The sequence below is a fragment of the Taeniopygia guttata genome, chromosome 3 (assembly GCF_048771995.1).
Source record: "Taeniopygia guttata chromosome 3, bTaeGut7.mat, whole genome shotgun sequence".
Classification (NCBI taxonomy): Eukaryota; Metazoa; Chordata; class Aves; order Passeriformes; family Estrildidae; genus Taeniopygia; species Taeniopygia guttata.
The window spans coordinates 33,357,220-33,374,795 of NC_133027.1; the positions used below are offsets into that span (position 1 = coordinate 33,357,220).

Sequence of the window (17,576 nt, forward strand, 5' to 3'; positions counted from 1 at the left end):
CAGTCCCTCTTGGCAGCAAGGTGGCACAGGGCCTCAGGGCCTCCATGGCGTGGGGCAGTGCCTGTGAGATGGGTGCTGTGGTGGCTGATGGGGCCTTGGTGCAAGGGAAGAGCATTGCAAAGTACAGCTCGGGCAGCCACTGGGGCTAGCTAAGCCTTGGGTCCCCTCGGGAAGGTGAAGAGCAGCAACACACAGGGAGCAGAATAAAAAATATTTTCCTGGGGTCAGAGGTCTCAGCAGTATGAGGAGAGATTGCCTCACACTGAATTTCAGCATTTCAAGGAAAAATGAAATTAATTTAATATCTTACATGCAGTGAGGATGGGAAAGTGAGCTGTTAGGCTGCTCATCGAGGTCAAGCAACATAAAAGTACTTATCTGTCTATTGTTTCTTTTGATCATAACATTTTGAAGTGTCCAACCTCTCAAACACAAGGCTTGTTTGTACTAAACATCAGCTTTCCTTCAGAGAAGCCCCGTGCCCTGCCTCTGCCAGATGCTGACTAAATGAAGGAAAAAGCATTTTTCTCTACCTTCCTTATTCCTGGGCTGCTTGCCAAGTCCTTTTCCAAATCCTCGTGACTCTCCCTCAAGAAATGGGAGCTGGTTGTGCCTCTTCCCCAGGAGCAGCAGGAGCCATCGGAGCATTCTGCTGAGCCCGGATCGGCTGCTGTGGCAGCACCCTCAGTCCCAGTCCTGCCCCTGCCAGCGTCTCACAGGACCTTCCCAGCCTAGTGTGGGGCTGCCTGGCGTTATGAACCAGCTCCTGAACTCCACTGGTCCCATGGAAACTCGCCAGCCCCTCCGTGGTGTGTAACCTGCTGCCCAAGAGTAGCTGACCGGAGGCTGTGGCTGCTTTCAGCCCTGAATGCCCAGAGCTTTCTGGACAGAGAGCTGACTGATTTACAGATGTAATATCCCTGTCTACTGGCAGTCCTTCCCAAAGTGTGATGTTTGGACTCTAATGGAGCCCATGATCCCTCAGTCAAAGGGAGTGGTATATCCTCCACTGCCTCCAGCAGCCTTTTATGCAGTACATGAAAGTAAAATTGCAGTAATTTCAGATATTAAAGGAAATAAATACATGGCTGACATGAACTCCACAGCAGTACTGAACAACCGTTCTTCTTTATCAGTCCAGTGGGTCTGAAAATATGAAGTTTTGAGCTAAAGGAGACTTTTAGCCCTGAAAGTTTTCCTTGGGACTTAGGAAGCATTCATGTTGATACATGCAGGTCCCTCAAATAAAGAACTGCTGCCACATTCAGGGAATCTTTTAGAGAAGATACAATTTTCCTTGCCAGTATGAGCACTTGTTTGTGTTACTCCTTTCTCAAACCTTTCAGTTTCATAAATAATTTTTTAGAAATAAATAAGATATTTGGAAAGGGAAGGACACAAATCTTTGATTTGAAAAAAGTAGCTTCAGAAACTTCAATCTTTCAAACAACTGAAAGGAACACTTAGGATTACTTTAAAAGCACAAAAAATCTCCACTTTTTTTCCATAAAATTATCTGCAGCTATATAAACCCGAGTATTGCTCCTCTGCTTAGGAATACCTGCTTCATTAAACACCAGGGAAAACACTGCACCATTCTTTCTACTGTCTTTTTAATATTAGGTCTGAATTGTTATAAGCAGGAGTATTGTCTTGAGCCAATTCAAGGATTTAACCCACATGGATTACCCAGGCAAAAATCACATATGTAAAGGAAGTTGAAAGAATGTGAAGAACCTCCTTCTAATAAATGAACTAGTAACCATGCAACTTGGAAAAAAGCTCAAGGAATCCCTTTAGGATCTTACCCTAAGACTGATTAAGGGAACTCAACTATATCTGCTGACAAACTACTCAGAATATTTTGTGAACTGTAACTGAAGTGTGACTGAAACTTGTCATTTGGGCAGAAATCAATTCACTGTTCCTACAGCAAAATGTAAAATTCCCAGTACTAGTAACTTTTATTTAATTGAAATAAATAACTTCAATTTTAAAGACTAGCTGGGCAGAAATATCCTACAGGGTGTTGACATCCAGCTTCTTTCTGTGGAAGCTGACTTACAGTAGTGCCAATTTATGAACTAGTGAGAAGGTCTGTGATTTAATTAAAAACAGAACAGATAAAATCCTTCCTTCATAAATGAAAGCTAACACCCTCTAATTGTGTGTAGCTGAGCAAGAATACAGAGCAGCACGGGTGAGCCTTCTTTCCTTACAATACCCTGGAGTCTCTAGTTCTGGGAAATTGCACAATGGCTAATTTCATTTATTTTTTAATATTTCATTCTTGTGTATGTGTAGAGATCTGCTTAATAATCCAGAGTAACAGGAACTGGGTCCTGGATTTTCAAAGCAGTCTCCCAGTTCCAGAAACCTCATCGTTGGATGCCCACCCTTCAAAACCTAAGATGATGCTTTCTTTGAATGCAATCACTATTGCACCATCCAGCATCCACTTTTTGGCTGCAATTTTACATGTGATAGAGGAGCAATGTCTGGAAAATTGTCAGGATAGTCAAGTGTCTTAATTCCTCTCCACCTTATGCAGACAGGGCAGGATGGGTTGGGGAATCAGCATTAATCAGTAAAACTCAAGAGAAGAAAAGCACCAGAAATGCTTCCTTCCTTGGGATTTTCAGACCCAGTGGAATCAGACCACGCAGAAATCCATTTAGAGATGTTGTTTCCCATAATAATTGTTGTACTCTGAATGTGCTTTCCCTTGCCATGATGCTGAGCTGTCCTTGCGTGGTACAAAGTGGAAGCTTCAAGTACCATCTCAGCTATCTTGGCAGCTGGAATATGAGATTCCTTGTATCTAAATGAGGCTTCAGACACACTCTGAAGACACTCTCTGTTTTACTGAATGCTTTCTATTCTACTATATAATTTTTGAGGCAGGTTTGACCTCTTGTAGTATGCAGGATACAGGACACAGAATCTACAAGTTGAAGCAATGCTATCTTCTGCCTTGTTTTCTATATGCAATCCTTTTTTTGCTCTTTTTACTGTTTTCACAGAGAAGTGCTCCTAGCATGTCTAAAAAAAAAAAGTCTTCGTGATTTCATTGTGCATTCATAAGTGGATATTTTCCCCCCATATAACATTATTTTCCCCTTCTCAGCATCACTTGTCTTTGTTCACTGATTTTCCAAGCCCCTCCAGTGAAAATTTTGAATATTCTGTGTCTCATATACATCTGTGGGACTTGGCTGTTGTCCAAGAGGAGGACAGTGTCTCTCCCAAAGGTTCCCGTGAGGCCCCAGATCACATACTTGAGATCATCTCTTGCTTTTTTTTTTTTTTTTTTTTTTGAAACCAAGGAGGTTATTAGTTTCTTGTTTTAGCTGCATGTAAATATACTGCTCAGAAGTATATCTAAGCATGTGAGTACATTACCCAGGCACCAGGACTTGACCAGTGCCTTACTGGCAATCTCATAAGAAACTAATAGTGGCGCCTTCTAAAATTGTAGCCAAAGCACAAGTATATATAAATGAAAGAGACTGATTAACTTATCATGATGACTCCTTCAATCATCTTCTCCATTAGTGTGGATCAAAGTACCGAACCTTGTACAAAGGCACTTCAGATCTAGCTGTCTGATAAAAAGGATCTAAACCTGGGAGATGAAAAATCTGGTTTTTACCTGACACAAAAAGACCATTATTCTTCAAGGTCCCAAAACAGAGAATAGCCTTGAAATACTCATTTGTGAACTGCTGAAGATTACTTAGTGGCCATCTGAATAATACTTCGCCTATGGTGTCTATATATTCATTCCACATGAAGACTTCCTAAGAGATTTTTTTTTTATGCTCTTGCTATATTTTAGTAAGTAGTTTCTGACATCATAATTAATTCCAATTAAATTAGACATTTAGTCTCCTGACATCTGGAACAGTGCCTACCAGCTGTTTTCCTTCTATTTTTTTCCTGAAAGAAAGAAAATTTTAAGTTGCATAGTAAAAAGCTTATCTGCAAACTCACAAAGGAACACAGGGACAATGGCAGGTGAGGCAAGCTAAGTCATACCCTCCCTCAGCTTCTCCCAGACCCATCATGGAGGGGCCAAAGGGCCATCAAAGACCCATCTCCACAAGCCCAGAAGATCACAGAGGCAAAGAGGCAGGTGGTTCTAGGGGACACAGGTGGTTCTAGGGGACACAAGCGCCCGTGTCCAGGCATAAAACCCATAACAAGGAGTCAACAGGAGCACTTTTAGGACTGGAGGAGATTATTCTCTATGGATATGGGATGCATTATGAGATGCAAGGGAAGAGCATTTGGGGATAACATGAGATTTAGAATTCAATCTCTGGTGGAGAAATCAAAGCTGAGCAATGGGAGGGCTCAAGACCATTTGCAGAGGAACAAGTTTAGGAGCAAATGATAGGATGAATGATAAAAGGAGGAAAGGGGCTGGCCTTGTGTAATTGGATACCAAAGGCTGTTTGGTATCAATTGTCTGGACATACGCTATGACTCTATCTTGTGTGCACAAGTGTGGCTGGAGATCTAAAAGCCACTAACTGCAGTGGGCTCGTGGGTGGGAGGAGTTGTATGTCTGGAGTGCAAAAACTGGTGAAGGCAACATGAGTAAGTGTGTGATCACTTGCAAAGATTAAGTCAGAGTAGCCAGAGAGTAGGTGAGGTGCCCTGGGAGCCAGGTGCATGCGTGTGTGCCACTGTGACATCCCTACTGGGTGCATGTGCACATGTGCATGAATGTGTGTTTGTGTGTGTATGTGCAATGACCTGTGCCAGCAGCTGCAATGGGGCTACAGCACTGGGGACTCGTATGTCCAGGTGAAAAAAACTGGATACTAGGATTTGGTATTTGAGCCCAGCTGCTGGAGGGCTCCACCCTATGTATATGCATATATATATATGTATAATTATTACTGGACTTCTAGCCTGATTAGCCAGAGAGGTGAGGACCATGAGGCCATCGGGGCTGTTTGTGCTGGTGTGGGCACTGAGCACTTCTGTCTGTGCTGATGATGCGTGTGGCTTGCAATGACTATGTGTTTGTGTGTGTTTTGCACATATATCCACGTTTGCACGTGGCTGGGGAAACATGCTCAGCCTCACTACTGATTGGACCTGGGACATGGAGCTGTGCAGCCTCACCTCTACGAGGCTGCTGGATTTGGCTGCCCTAGCATTGCTCTCCCAGCCTGATCCATGGCTGTGTAGCTCTCGTGCCAGAGCTGCCCTGAGCCAGAGCCACACAGACCCAGGGGAGAGAGAGCCCATGGGGTCTCCAGGGAATGCATCTTCCTTCACCATCTCTCCCCTATATATCACTCATTTGAATATTTCTGCACCCAATTAAATGCAGAGTTTTGGTATGTCCCTTGTGAGTCAGACAGACCTGTCCCAATATGAACTTAGCACAGCAGATTTCCTTCTGCTGCGCAAACACCTGGCTGTTCTCTACATCTGCACTGGCTTCCATCGTATCTGCATCTTCCAAATATTCCTCAGATTCTTCTAGGAACCAAGTTCAGGGGAAAACAGCCTTGCCCTCTAGAAAGGAACAAAGAATCTTGCTTGCTTTGCACTAATTCTCTTAAATGTACTTATCCAAATATTCCTTTTGAGAACAGTATTTCTCATGTTTTCAGAGACTGGATATTAGAGGACTGAATCTAAATGAGATTTATGTTCTAAACACAACATACAGGTAGGAAAGGGCATTAATTGAAATTTTAAATCTACAGGGAAAAAAAAAAGTAGATTAACTTGGGAAGTATATGCTTTAATGTAAAAACAGACATGAATGTATTAAAAAAAATTAATTTGAACATTTGGGAATATCAAGATTTTTAGAAATGGTGTTATACAAGTAATATTATGAAAGTGTTGCATGGATAGAAGGAAAATTCTAATTTAATTTTCACTTTTCTGAATTCTGGAAATATATTTATTATTTTTGCCCCATTCAGCCCTAAACCTGTTCCTGAAATTTCACATAATATCATTAATGCTTAAATTTTCCATATCTTGTTTTTTCTGTTATTCTTATTTTTGCCTTGGTTCTGCATAAGGACAGAAATACCAAAAAGGGGTTGTTTTACAAAATCATACCCCTGTTCACGCCTTTTCTATTTTTCTATGACCGTTCAGCCTAAAAGATAGAACATATGATTACTCAGTGAAAGCCCTGCAGCCATGAACTCCATCTGTTTGTAACCTTCTAAGTATTATTTGTATAAAGACAATAAAAAAGTCTTGTTCTTTTATAAGGATGACTGCAAGTAGTTTGATCTCTGAAAAGAATAACAAAGATTTTCTGTCTCCAGCTCTTGAAAATGACTCAGTATGAGATTTTGATCTCAATATTGTAAATTTGATATCCTGTGGATCTCCTCCTCATCTCATCTATTGAGCTGCTTGTTGTATTACATCTTTCAAGCTTAACAGGTGATTGATTAAGAAGCCTTATTTTCTGCTTGCTTTTCTATATGATTATTCTGTGCTTAAATGTTTCAAGCTCATTATCGGCCAGACTCATTGCTGTAAAAGAGTACACTTAAACTGCTTCTGTATTTTAGGTACTAACTGCTGGAATGTAAAAAACTCTTAATCTCTTAATATGAACCACTAATCATTGTGTACTGACATAGAGGGGTGTTTAGGATATATCTCAAATATGTTTGGTTCCTCTAATGACAAAAAATTTACCAAACTCCACACAAAATAGAGTGGCATCTACTTCATTCCATATCTGAACATCTGTAATTTTCTTACATGTGTCTGGGCATGGTTCTTCTTTATGAAACTGCCAGCTCACCTGTCTCCTGCAGTCATGAGATTGGAGTAGTTAGTAACCTTGGTTTTTTCTTTACACTCTGGTCGAGGCCTGGAGATTCTGTATGACTTCCTCAAAGTCTTTCTTTGCTCCAGCCTCTCTTTGGTGGAGAGACCTGCTCTTCAATCTCTGCTACCTTTCAATTTAAATGGAATTTTACTATTTGCCTGCAGAATTGCTGTCAGCCACATTGCTCAACCTGAGTTGCTGCTACAAATGTTTCCTCTCCAATGTTACTACCACTTGTCATTTTCACTTTGCTTCCAGAAAGAATAGCTTTAGACTGATCTGGATTTTCATATAATAGTGCTTACTTCTGGCAATATCCAGTCCTTACTGACCAAGGAAACACAGGGACAGCATTTTCAAGTCAGAAAGCACTTGGAGTGTTCTTCTGATGGACTGCAGAGTGGCTTTTTGCAGGCAGGGGCAACGGAGGGTGGAAATCAGCTTCTCCAAATGGAATTGTCCTTACTCTACACGGCCCTGCTGGAGGTTGAAGGCTAGGCCAGCCTCCTCAAATGCTTTAGCATGGAATATGGTGTAAATGTCTGGACATCTAGTTGAAATCCCTTTTATCACACGGAGACTTGGCACATTAGTCAAGGCATTTTCTTCGTCCTGTTCATGCAGAAAAGGCAGAACTTCGTTGGCTGCTGCATGGCCATATGAAGGTTTATTGCAAGAGATTTCCCCTCTTGATTTCAATATTCTGTGTTTTATTAATTTGGAATTTCACAATTGGAAAAATGAGAAATGCCTCTTAAATAAAATTGAGGATTACTAAGAAAATAGGGCAGCTATGAGGCTGCAAACAGCTGCTCCCACAATAGCAACTACTGTTGAACTGTCATGTGTCTCACAGCACCTGGAGTCAGCAACACTGTCATACACATATCCCTTTCATGAAAGGTAGGAAACAAGGTATGCAAGTGTGTGTTCAACTTCAAACCTCAGTGCCCAGCAGAGATTTGTATCAAAAGCATAATTTGAGTGTCTGAACCCAAGGCAAGAAATAGATAAAAGAAAGGCATGCTGCTTCTGTAATGAAAGACTGGAACAAAATGGGTTTAGGCACCTTTGGAGTTTACCTGCAGAGTCATGAAGAGGCTCCCATGAGAAAACACCCAGAGGCAGGATTCCCTGAGCCATTTCCACAGGAATACAGACATAAGGTGGACAGAAAGTACAGCCTCACCTACTAAAAAATTCAGATGCTCCATCCTCCCAGAGGCAGAGTGCAGTGACCAGGCACAGCAAGGGAGTGGAGAAGCAGGACAGCAAAATTCTCAGACCTCTTCAGACAGAGTCAAAACTTTACCACCACATCCCTGAGCATCTTTTAAAATCTAGGTTCATCCAGGACACACTCTGCCAGTCACAGAGATGCTATGCTCACACGGGACACTCTTCCCACCCTAAAACACTCTACATGAATCTTGGAACAGGCTTTACGTATTTATATTTTCCATCACTGAGCAACATTTGTCCTACATTTCTTCTCTTTCACTACAAAAAAAATGTGTGTCCTCACCCTCCCTGTCCCCCTGTGTGAACAGTTTTCTGAAGTAGATGCTGCTGCTCCAGTAGCACAAGGCCTTTAACTACCAGGTACCTCAGCAGGGCTTGAGTCAGCCTCTTCTCCTCTGCCCCCAAGGCACTCAGGGCAGCTTCCAACTGTCTTCCCAAGAGCCAGCATGGCTATCTAACTGTTTGCTTGTGCAGAAAGCTCAGAGCCTCAGCATAAACTCAGAAGGGCATTTTCCTGATGAACTAGCTTCTCAGCAAAATCCTCACATCACAACAGGGAGCTGGCAGTATTTGCTGCCCATTGCTGAAGATGAAGGTATACTCCAACAGTGCGAGGAACAAGAGGTCCAATACCTGAACCTCCCTGCTCTCCAAGCCCCCTAACTCTGTAAAACTGACAGAAAGCTCAACTCTCTGGAAACACTGGAATACTCACTTGGAATCTCATTTTCCATTTCTCATATGTGTAAGAAGCCTAGTGAGAAATAATTTGGTGTAAACAAAATTCATTCTACAAGATCAAAAAATGACAAATGAGAATTGGTGAAGCATTGTTTTATGTTACTTTCCTTGCTTTTTTTCACACCACATATGTAAAAAAAAATCCTTATATTTAAAATTATTATAGGCATTTAAAAAAAAAATAACATTTTAGAAAACTCCTCTTACCCCATTTGTCTTTCGTAATTTAAAAGGGTACTTTCTAGAACCATAGTATACCAGTTCATTTTTTAGAGGTATGCAACTTCAAGGCAATTCTTTTGGATTTCTTCAAATTACTGAAAATGTTTATTTTCCACTGCTTCAATTTGTATCTTGCAGACTTCCTCCTGCCTATGACCAGTAGGAGCTCAAAGGGTCATGCACATTCTGTACTATCCAGTTAAGTAAGTAAGTCCCTATTACTTGAATAACTCTCTGAAGTATAGCAGGCAGGTAAATAATATAAGATTTTTCCAGTCTTTTAACAACCCCCATCTGGAATACATACACACAGCTTTAAAAGAGCATTGATTACCCTATCCACCAGATGCTAAAGTAAGTTTTGTTTGCTTTTAAAGGAGTAAGAAAAGTATTTGTGGAAAAAACAAACATTTTTTCTGACATTACATGAAAATAGTAATAATTATACCTAACAGAACTAGCTACAATGAAAATAAAGCTGCCTGTTTAAAAACTGACAACCGATTGAAGCTTGTAATTTCAACCTTCATCAGTTGCTTTCTTGAGTGACTCATCAAATCAGTGTTACCTAAAAAGTCAATACTGAGAAAGAAGGTAAACCAATAAAAACTCCTTTCAGTCACACAATTGCTACAACTCTTGAGAACACAGTCAAGCGTTTTATTGTTTATACTCATTTTCATTTACACGTAAGAGGAACAATCAATGCAGTTCTATCACAGCAGGTGGACCATATCCTGAAACTCTGCTGAATACGCATAGACCTGTCTTAAGGTCCAATCAGGAGGAAAAAAAAAAGAAAAGAAAAAGAAAAAAAAGAAAAGAAAAACTGAAAAAAAACATAAGGGGGAAGTAGGGAGGCAAGAAATTTCATTAACATCAGTTAATTCATGATTCATGGGTATTTATTTTGCAGGTGAAATAGCTCTTCTGAAAGAGCAAACTGCTTCACTTCTTTACAAAATACATTAAATAATGTTAAGTACTTAGAGAATCCTAAATTTTGCAGTGGTTCATGCGGTAAGGGTGTGCAACTGACACAAAATGGAAAACATGGTTACAGCATCAAACTGCTACTCCTATTCCCAGCTGGTTTATGGAAAAGGTCATTAGACTTCTTTATTTCTGCTCTTATGGAGCAAAAGCAAGAAGCAGTTCCTTTTTAAAGGCAACTATGAGGACAGACTACATATATGCAGTGCAGTTGAACAGGTCTACAATTCTTGTTTCTAGAGCATTTGCATTTACTATTGTTTTGAAATACAAATATAAAACTTTTGCACACTGTCACTTCTCACACGTGTTCAGCCGAAGGAGTCATTTACAGAATTTACTGTGATGCTCCTATTTTAAACGTGAGTTTGTCTCCTCTTGGCCTCATGGGTGAAGGGAGCAACTCTTCTCACTGAAAGAAAGAAATTACAGGTGTGCAGAAGTACAACTATGCTACCAACACAGACAGAGACAACTGTGCTCTTGTGCACACCCCTACAACCGGCCGGAGAACAAATTAAGAAGTTAAGCCTGCAAAATAAATTGAGTTTACTCTCAAACTTTTTTTTCTTCATTCCAGATGAATTATAGACCTTGATTCGAGGCTGCCCTCTTTTTTTTTTCTTTTTTTTTTTTTTTGCAACTGATCTGCGTGCCTATTGGAACAGCATCTCTGCCAGAGTCATTACACTGAAACGCAGAGCTGAGCAGTTTGGTGGCAGAATGTATTGACGTTTTTGCAGCATCATGAGTCTGGCAACTGGGCTTGGGGAAGTTTCAAGCAGTGGGTCTTTACAATAGCAACTTGATTCTGCAGACAAAAAGCAAAAGATTGGCAGAATTATTAAAGTATCACAATAAAGGCATGTATGCATTCTGCAGAAAGTGGCGCTGAGTTTAGTGATGAGCAGGCAGCCACTGCTGTCAAGAGTCGCGGAAAGGCAAAGCCCTTCCGCGTGTGAAGAGACACACCGAGGTGTCCAGTCTCCCACGGGGGCTAAGGGACAGCTTTCCCTTCGGGACACCTGCTGGCAGCCGGCTCTGCTCCCGCAGGAGCAGACGGAGCCGTGAGGAGGGCAGAAAGTAGTAGGGCTGGACTTTGTCAGTAGCCTTCATCTGGGGCCTATCCTACCTCGCCAAAAAAACCCCGAAAACACCAACAGAAAACATCAAGCCGCTGGTTCCGGGGCCGCATCGACTCCCTTCCAAGGGGGCTGCACGCCCGGCTGCCCAGCGGTGCCGGGGGCGGCACCGGGGACGCCGCCGCGGGCGGGGACCGGCCCGGCCCGGCGCTCTCCGGGGAGCTCGGCGGCGGGCTTGGAAAGCCACCGCCGTTTAGCACTAATTGGCCGAAACACGGGCATTAGCATACGAAATGGCGGCAGATTGGTTTAATAGGTGGAATTAAAAGCAGATTGCCGTGAGTCACTCCCTGCGATCTGCGGGGGGGGTGGGGGGGGGCACACACGACGCGCGCACACACAGATTGTGAAATGTCAGGAGCCCGCAGCATCCCCAGCGCTCGCCGCCACTTGCGGAGGGTCTGAACACCAGCTCTCTGTGGGGTGGCACCCCCCCCCGCCCCCCCATTTCCAACCCCTCGCCTCCCCCCAGAGCACGGCGGCTCTCCGGGCAGGGCGGGGTACGCGAACCTACCTGTGGCGCCGGGCGCAGGCGTGCATGGGGGCTGCCCCGGGGAGCACATCGCATTCAACATTTCAGCCTGTGCATCGGAAACGTATGAGTTTGTGGAAAGCTTGTTTGAAGTCTTCGTTAGACATAGTATAGATGACAGGGTTGATGAGGGAGTTGAGATATCCAAGCCACGTGAAAAAGTCAAAGATGGCCATGTGGAACCAGCAAGCGTCCTTGCAAATAGGCATCACCAAGCTGATGATGAAAAAGGGCAGCCAACACACGATGAAGGCTCCTAAAATAATCCCTAAAGTCTTTGTAGCTTTCCGCTCTCTAGCGGCCGTCAGCTTCTTTTTCTCCAGCAGGGCGTCCGAGACCTTCACCTTCACCTGGTTCATGTACACGGGGGAGCCCGTTTCGCTGGATCCCTCGGGAGCCTTGGAGTTTATGGACGTGACGGAAGAGGTCGACCCCGGGGAGTCTGTAATTAACTGTGCCCGCGTTAGTCTTTTACCTGCTTTCTTTGGCGTCTGCTTCAAAATCCGCGACCTGGCTTCCACGTAGATCCTCCCGTAGAGGGCTATGAGCAGCAGAGTGGGAAAGTAGAAGGCTCCCACTGTGGAGTACACGGTGTACAGGACGTGGTCCGTGTTCACCACACAGTTAGATACTTCCTCGGCCTTCGCCTGCCGCCAAAACAAAGGGGGCATGGAGATGCAGATGGAGAAGATCCATACCAGTGCGATCATACCCGCTGCCCGCTTGGGAGTCCGTTTCGTGGAGTATTCGACGGCGTCGGTGATCGCCCAGTAGCGGTCCAGGGCGATGACACAGAGGTGCAGGATGGACGCCGTGCAACAGGTGATGTCCGAGGACAGCCAGATATCGCAGACGATCTGACCCAGCGTCCACCTGCCGGTCACAGTGTACATAGTGCTGATGGGCATGACAAGGATGGAGACGAGGAGGTCGGTGACAGCCAACGAGGCGATCAGATAGTTGGCCGGCGTGTGGAGTTTTCTCGTCTGGTACACCGTGGCGATGACAAAAGCGTTGGAAAGCACCGTGGCCAGGGTGACCAGCGCCAGGACGACAGCGAGCACGATCTTCCCGGAGAGAGGGGTGGCATCTTGGTAAATCACTTCCTCGGCGCTACAGTTTCGGTAAGAGTCGTTGGCGGAGCCCAACTGAGCCCGGCAGGGGCCGGCCGGCTCCATCCCTCCGCGGCCGCCGCCCCCGCAGACGGCGGGGCTCGGCGCGGCACGGCGGGGCCGCTACCCCGGCAGGACCCCGTCGGCGCCGGGGGAGGGCTGCAGCATCGCCGCGCCGGCACCACCTCCCCGCCCGCCTGCCCGCCCTTCCGGGAGCTCCGAGCGGGCTCCGCGGAGCCTCACTCCCCACGGGCGAGGGAGCAGGGCAAACCGGGGGCCAGGCGCGCCCGCTCGCCCCGGCAGCTCATCGCCCCGCCGCCGGCCCGCGGAGCGCGGCGAGCCCCGGACATGGGGCTCCCGCCCCGGCCGCCCCTAAGCGCAGCCCCGCCGCCCGCGGCTCCGCACCGTGTCTCGACGGGCGCGGTGGCAGCGCCGCATGCCCGCGGGCGGCGGCCTCGCCCCCCGGGCTGCGGGCGCGACGACGGGGGCTGCGGGAGCAGCGGAGCCGCCCCGCCGGGCCGTGCCTTCACACGCAGCCCGCCGCAGCAAGTTTGCAGCCGCCGCCGCGGGTGCGGGAGGAGCAGGAGGAGGAAGAGGAGGGTCCGCGGGAGGCAGGGGGAGAGACCACCTCCCATTGCGCCCCGCCGCGGGCCATGCTGTCGAGGCGCGGCCTCCGCCCAGCCCTGGCAGCTGCGGGCAGGAGCCGGTGTGAGTGAGCAGCGAGCAGCCGCCGCCCCTTATATAGCGGGCGGCGCGGCTCCGCCGGCACCGAGCAACCGGTGCCGCTGTCGGGCGGGCTGCCCGCCCGCCTGCCCGCGGAGGAGGAGCCGCCGCCGCCTCCCTTGGCCCTCCCTCCGGCACCCACGAGCCGCCCGACGGGGGGGCTCAGCCCGCTCCGACCCCGCGCACCGCCCCACCGCCGGCCCCCCGCCCCGGCCCCTGCAGGCGTCGGGAGGAGCCCGAGCTCGTCCCCCGCCCAGGCGAGGAGCAGCCCCTCCTCTTCCAGCCCGACGAGGGATGCCACAGCACGGGTGGATGCGGGAGCTGCTTGGTCTTGCCGTTGTTCCCATCTTATCTTGCACCGTGCCCGCTACGCCGTGGGGCTGGGCGATGCCAGGCTCCCAAGGGAGCCCGGCGGGGCCGGGGTATACTGCTCTCCGGCACGTCCCTCGGCGGCGTTACAAGTGCCGCTCGGTGCCGGAGCTGGCCGTGCAGGAAGGGCCGGGGCGAGCGAGATGGTGCGGGACAGGGGCGCTGCCGGAGCGGGCCGGCACCTCGGGACCGCCCGCCCTGAGCGCCGCAAGCCCCGCTGCAGTAGAGGTGCGCGGCCCACCGGATCACATTGCCTGCTTTACACTTCTAGTAATCCCGTGTCTTCTGAGCTTAGGCTTTCTAATCCGTTTTTCTCTTTTATATTTTTTTTCCTTTGTTTTTCTGGCGCGCATGGAGGGGCACGCCCGCGCTTGAGCAGCCTTGATGTGTCCCACAGGCTCCTCCATTGCTCGGCAGGCGGGGACAGGAGCAGCGGGAGCACGCGTTTGTCCAGGTCCCGCAGCTCCTGCCAGCGTTTGTTCTCAGCAGCCGCAGGAAAGTTTTGCACACAGAGGGAGTGCGAGCTTGCTTTTTGCTGGGTCAGGATAATTCCAAGCTCGGTGAAATGCCTGTGCTCCAGCACCACGAAATCTCCCGAAATACCACGACAAATTAAGTTGAGACAAGCGTTTTCAGTCTGCGAGGATGTTTGTGCACATCTCCACGCACATCTCCATGTCTAAATTCCCTGTAAACTCTCAGCAGTTCCCTCTTGGTCATCTCCTCCTGGCTGTTTTCCTCTGTGATGAGAAAGCCGTCAGTTTCCGTGTGGCCCCGTCCTTCCTGGGCTACGCTCAGCACCACACAGGGGCAGGCACTGCAGTGTTCTGCCTGGGACATCGAGCTCATGGACAGAGTGAGAAACCACTGTGCAAAAAAACCAAACAAACCACAAACAGTGGTGGTGCTTGAGATTTTGTAAAATCTGTCCCAGATCTTTAGTTAGACTCTCAAGAAATGAGGTGGGGGAAGATGGGATTAAAGGAAGTGTGGCGGTCAAGGTTTGCCTACGTTTACATTCACAGAACTGACAAGAAGACAAAATGTCAATGTGCCTTTCTGTTTTCCCAAAAGGGCATGGAGATAGGGTTTGGTCTGTTTCCATGTTTTTATTTTGTGGTGCCTCCTTGTGTTCAAGAAAGCACCACCTCCTTTTGGTGTCTGGTAATTGGTTGGAGTCTCTAGACTTTACTGCATTAAAAACAATAATACAGAGCTGTCTTCAGTCTTCTGATCTCTTTGATGGGCAGAGATTTTATAATCCTGGCTTCTAATACAGTGTGATATTGCTTTCACTTCTGCTCAGCATTTCTGGCTTAATTTAGTTTTGCTTTAGTTGGCAACTGCCCTCAAGCCTCTGTAGCTCACCATTCTTCCCAAATAGGACTACATATCTGAGAGGAATTTAAATTTAAAATACCAATAATAACAAGAGGAAAACATAGCCCTTCATTCAGTTTTGGAACAGCTTGCCTCTTGTGCAAAGGCTCTTCTGATAAAATTATAGAGCCTCCAAGGGCAATGTTCTAGACCTAGCCACTGCCATCAGCCACAGTGTATAGTGTAGACAAGTGTTATGTGAATGGGTAATGAGTTCTGGCCACCCTACTAATGTCACTGTTTATCCTCATTCTAAAATATTTGTGTTCTGTGCACAGCTTTTGCTGTTGCCCTTCTCCATTAATTCTGGGTCATTATTCATCAGTAATTATTGTTCATTGCTTCCCTCGTTGTCTTGCCAAAAAGATGATTTTTTTCCTCCCTCATTTGCTTTCTTCCGTTGTGCTTGCTGGTTTCTCACTCATTTCTGTAGCACTGCTGCGAGTCGTCAGCAAAATGTTCACCTAGTGTGACAGGTCTTGCTGTGGTGACCTCAGCTCATCTGACTTCCCATAAGGACCACCTGGTCTTCCTGGGCAGGCTTGGTAAGTATTCCCCTTGCTTCTCTCTGAGGCTTCGGACTTGGGTTATGAAGAGCTGCAGGAAGAGAGTAAAGCCAGCTTCATAACAACAGTCCGTGTCATGGTGCTGCACGTCACTGCTGGAGGGGCATGCAAAAAACATGTCCTCACCCAGGCACTGGAACTGCTGCTTCCTTCAGGCTGTGCATGCTGCTTCCAAGGATTTGTGTCACAACAGGGGGTGCTCAGGCTTTAGAAGACTGCTCTTCCCCGCTGCTCTGCTAGGCTGCACATAGTCCCCTGTCACAACTGGACTCCCAAGGGCCAAGGCTTGAAGAAAGCACCAGATTCTACCTGGATCATCAATAAGTACTGGAGTCTTGGAGTGCCAGTCAGACACGTATTGTGTATCATATGTATTGTCACATGAACGATTATATCTCACTGCTGGGCTGTCGCCCAGAAGCTTGCATTTCATTGTTTATTTTCTCCTCTCCTAACTGGATCTGAAAAGATGCTTATGAGAAGAGATCTTATTTCCTGAAGCTTTTGGCTTCTGTGCAGAGGCAGGCATAAAATTAATTTCTTTCTGCTGCCATAAGACTGCTAATACTTCTTATATCCAGATTCTGATGTACTAAAATACACAAATATAGAAACTGCAATGAAAACTGAGACTATTATTGGTTTATTGCTTCACAGACTGCCCATGCATGGCGTAAATATCTCATAAATAAATTACAGGGAGAAGACAGACACATAGAAACAAACCTAAGTGCAGAAAAGAAAAGTCCTCATTGTACAGTCAGATCTGTCCTGGCCACAGACAATGTCGTGTGGGTTTTGGCTCTTGTATCTTAGGTATATTTGAACATGGAGCTCAGTGCACAATATAAACTTCACCTCTGCTCTTGACTTAGTTGGTAAGGTGTGTGTAATGGCATCTGTAGCCTCCTGCACTGTGATGAGATTCATACTCGTATTTAAAATAATGAAATTCTGAGTCCTTCTGTTAGCAAAGATAACCTTTGCTATGTGAATCAACACAGTGGTATTTTGTTGAGTTTGCCAACAGGCAAATAGCACTAAAGTCTGTGTGAAGTTTCTCAGTGTTAACTTTGAAATACAGTTAAGACCATTTAAATGCCATCACTTTTAAGTCACTAGTCAAAATCATTCAGCTTGAGTTACTGAAATTTAATTATAAGGAGCAGCTGGGCCTAGTTTTGATTTTTACTCTAAGGAACCAGACAAAGAAGCAAGCACATGGGCTCAGGAGGCATAAATACGCACTGAGTTTCTCAACCCATACTGGTCAGGCACAGTTGCTGAAAAATGCACTCAGATGCCCTCCAAAGATCATTCAATTACCTTGAGTAGGCAACTGAGGTCAAGCAAAAACAACTCCTCCAGTCCTCCCTTACAGTGTCTCTAGCAGTTAATCTCCATTCATTGCACTGATCCTCACACATTTCAGTTCATGGAGGTAGAAGTTGAGTTGGTGTCTGTTCCTCATTCATCTACAAGGAATTTGATTTTTAACGATGTTCCTGGAGATACTGTACAGGAAACCACTTCAATTCTGCCCTATCTCCTCTCCTTGAACACTGGCCATAATTCTCCTGCTTTGTGACAAATCAGAAGAATTGACTGCTAGTGTTAAAAGGGATGTGGTTTCAGTCTGAGGCTGCTGGAGCCTCTAATTCACACTAAAATCAGTGCAAAAGCCTGTTTTGGTGCCAGAGGATCTGGCTCAGTGATCATCCCTCC

The 17,576-nt window shown here is 46.3% G+C and overlaps 1 protein-coding gene across 3 annotated transcripts in view; it reads right to left on the bottom strand.

Annotated features, from left to right (window-relative positions):
- Window positions 1–12,879, bottom strand: part of HTR1B (5-hydroxytryptamine receptor 1B) — a 38,933-nt gene extending 26,054 nt beyond the window's left edge. The window contains exons 1-2 of one of the 3 annotated variants that reach the window (XM_041715069.2): window positions 11,684–12,879; window positions 9,674–10,439 (exon numbers count right to left, since the gene is read on the bottom strand). In XM_041715069.2, coding sequence (XP_041571003.1) covers window positions 11,746–12,879 — 1,134 coding nt within the window. In that variant the 3' untranslated portion in view covers window positions 9,674–10,439; window positions 11,684–11,745. Of the gene's footprint in view, window positions 1–9,673; window positions 10,839–11,683 lie in introns of those variants that run through there. The other 2 variants (XM_002190133.6, XM_030267482.4) reach the window with 2 other exon arrangements.
- Between the last annotated feature and the right edge of the window lie 4,697 nt (window positions 12,880–17,576).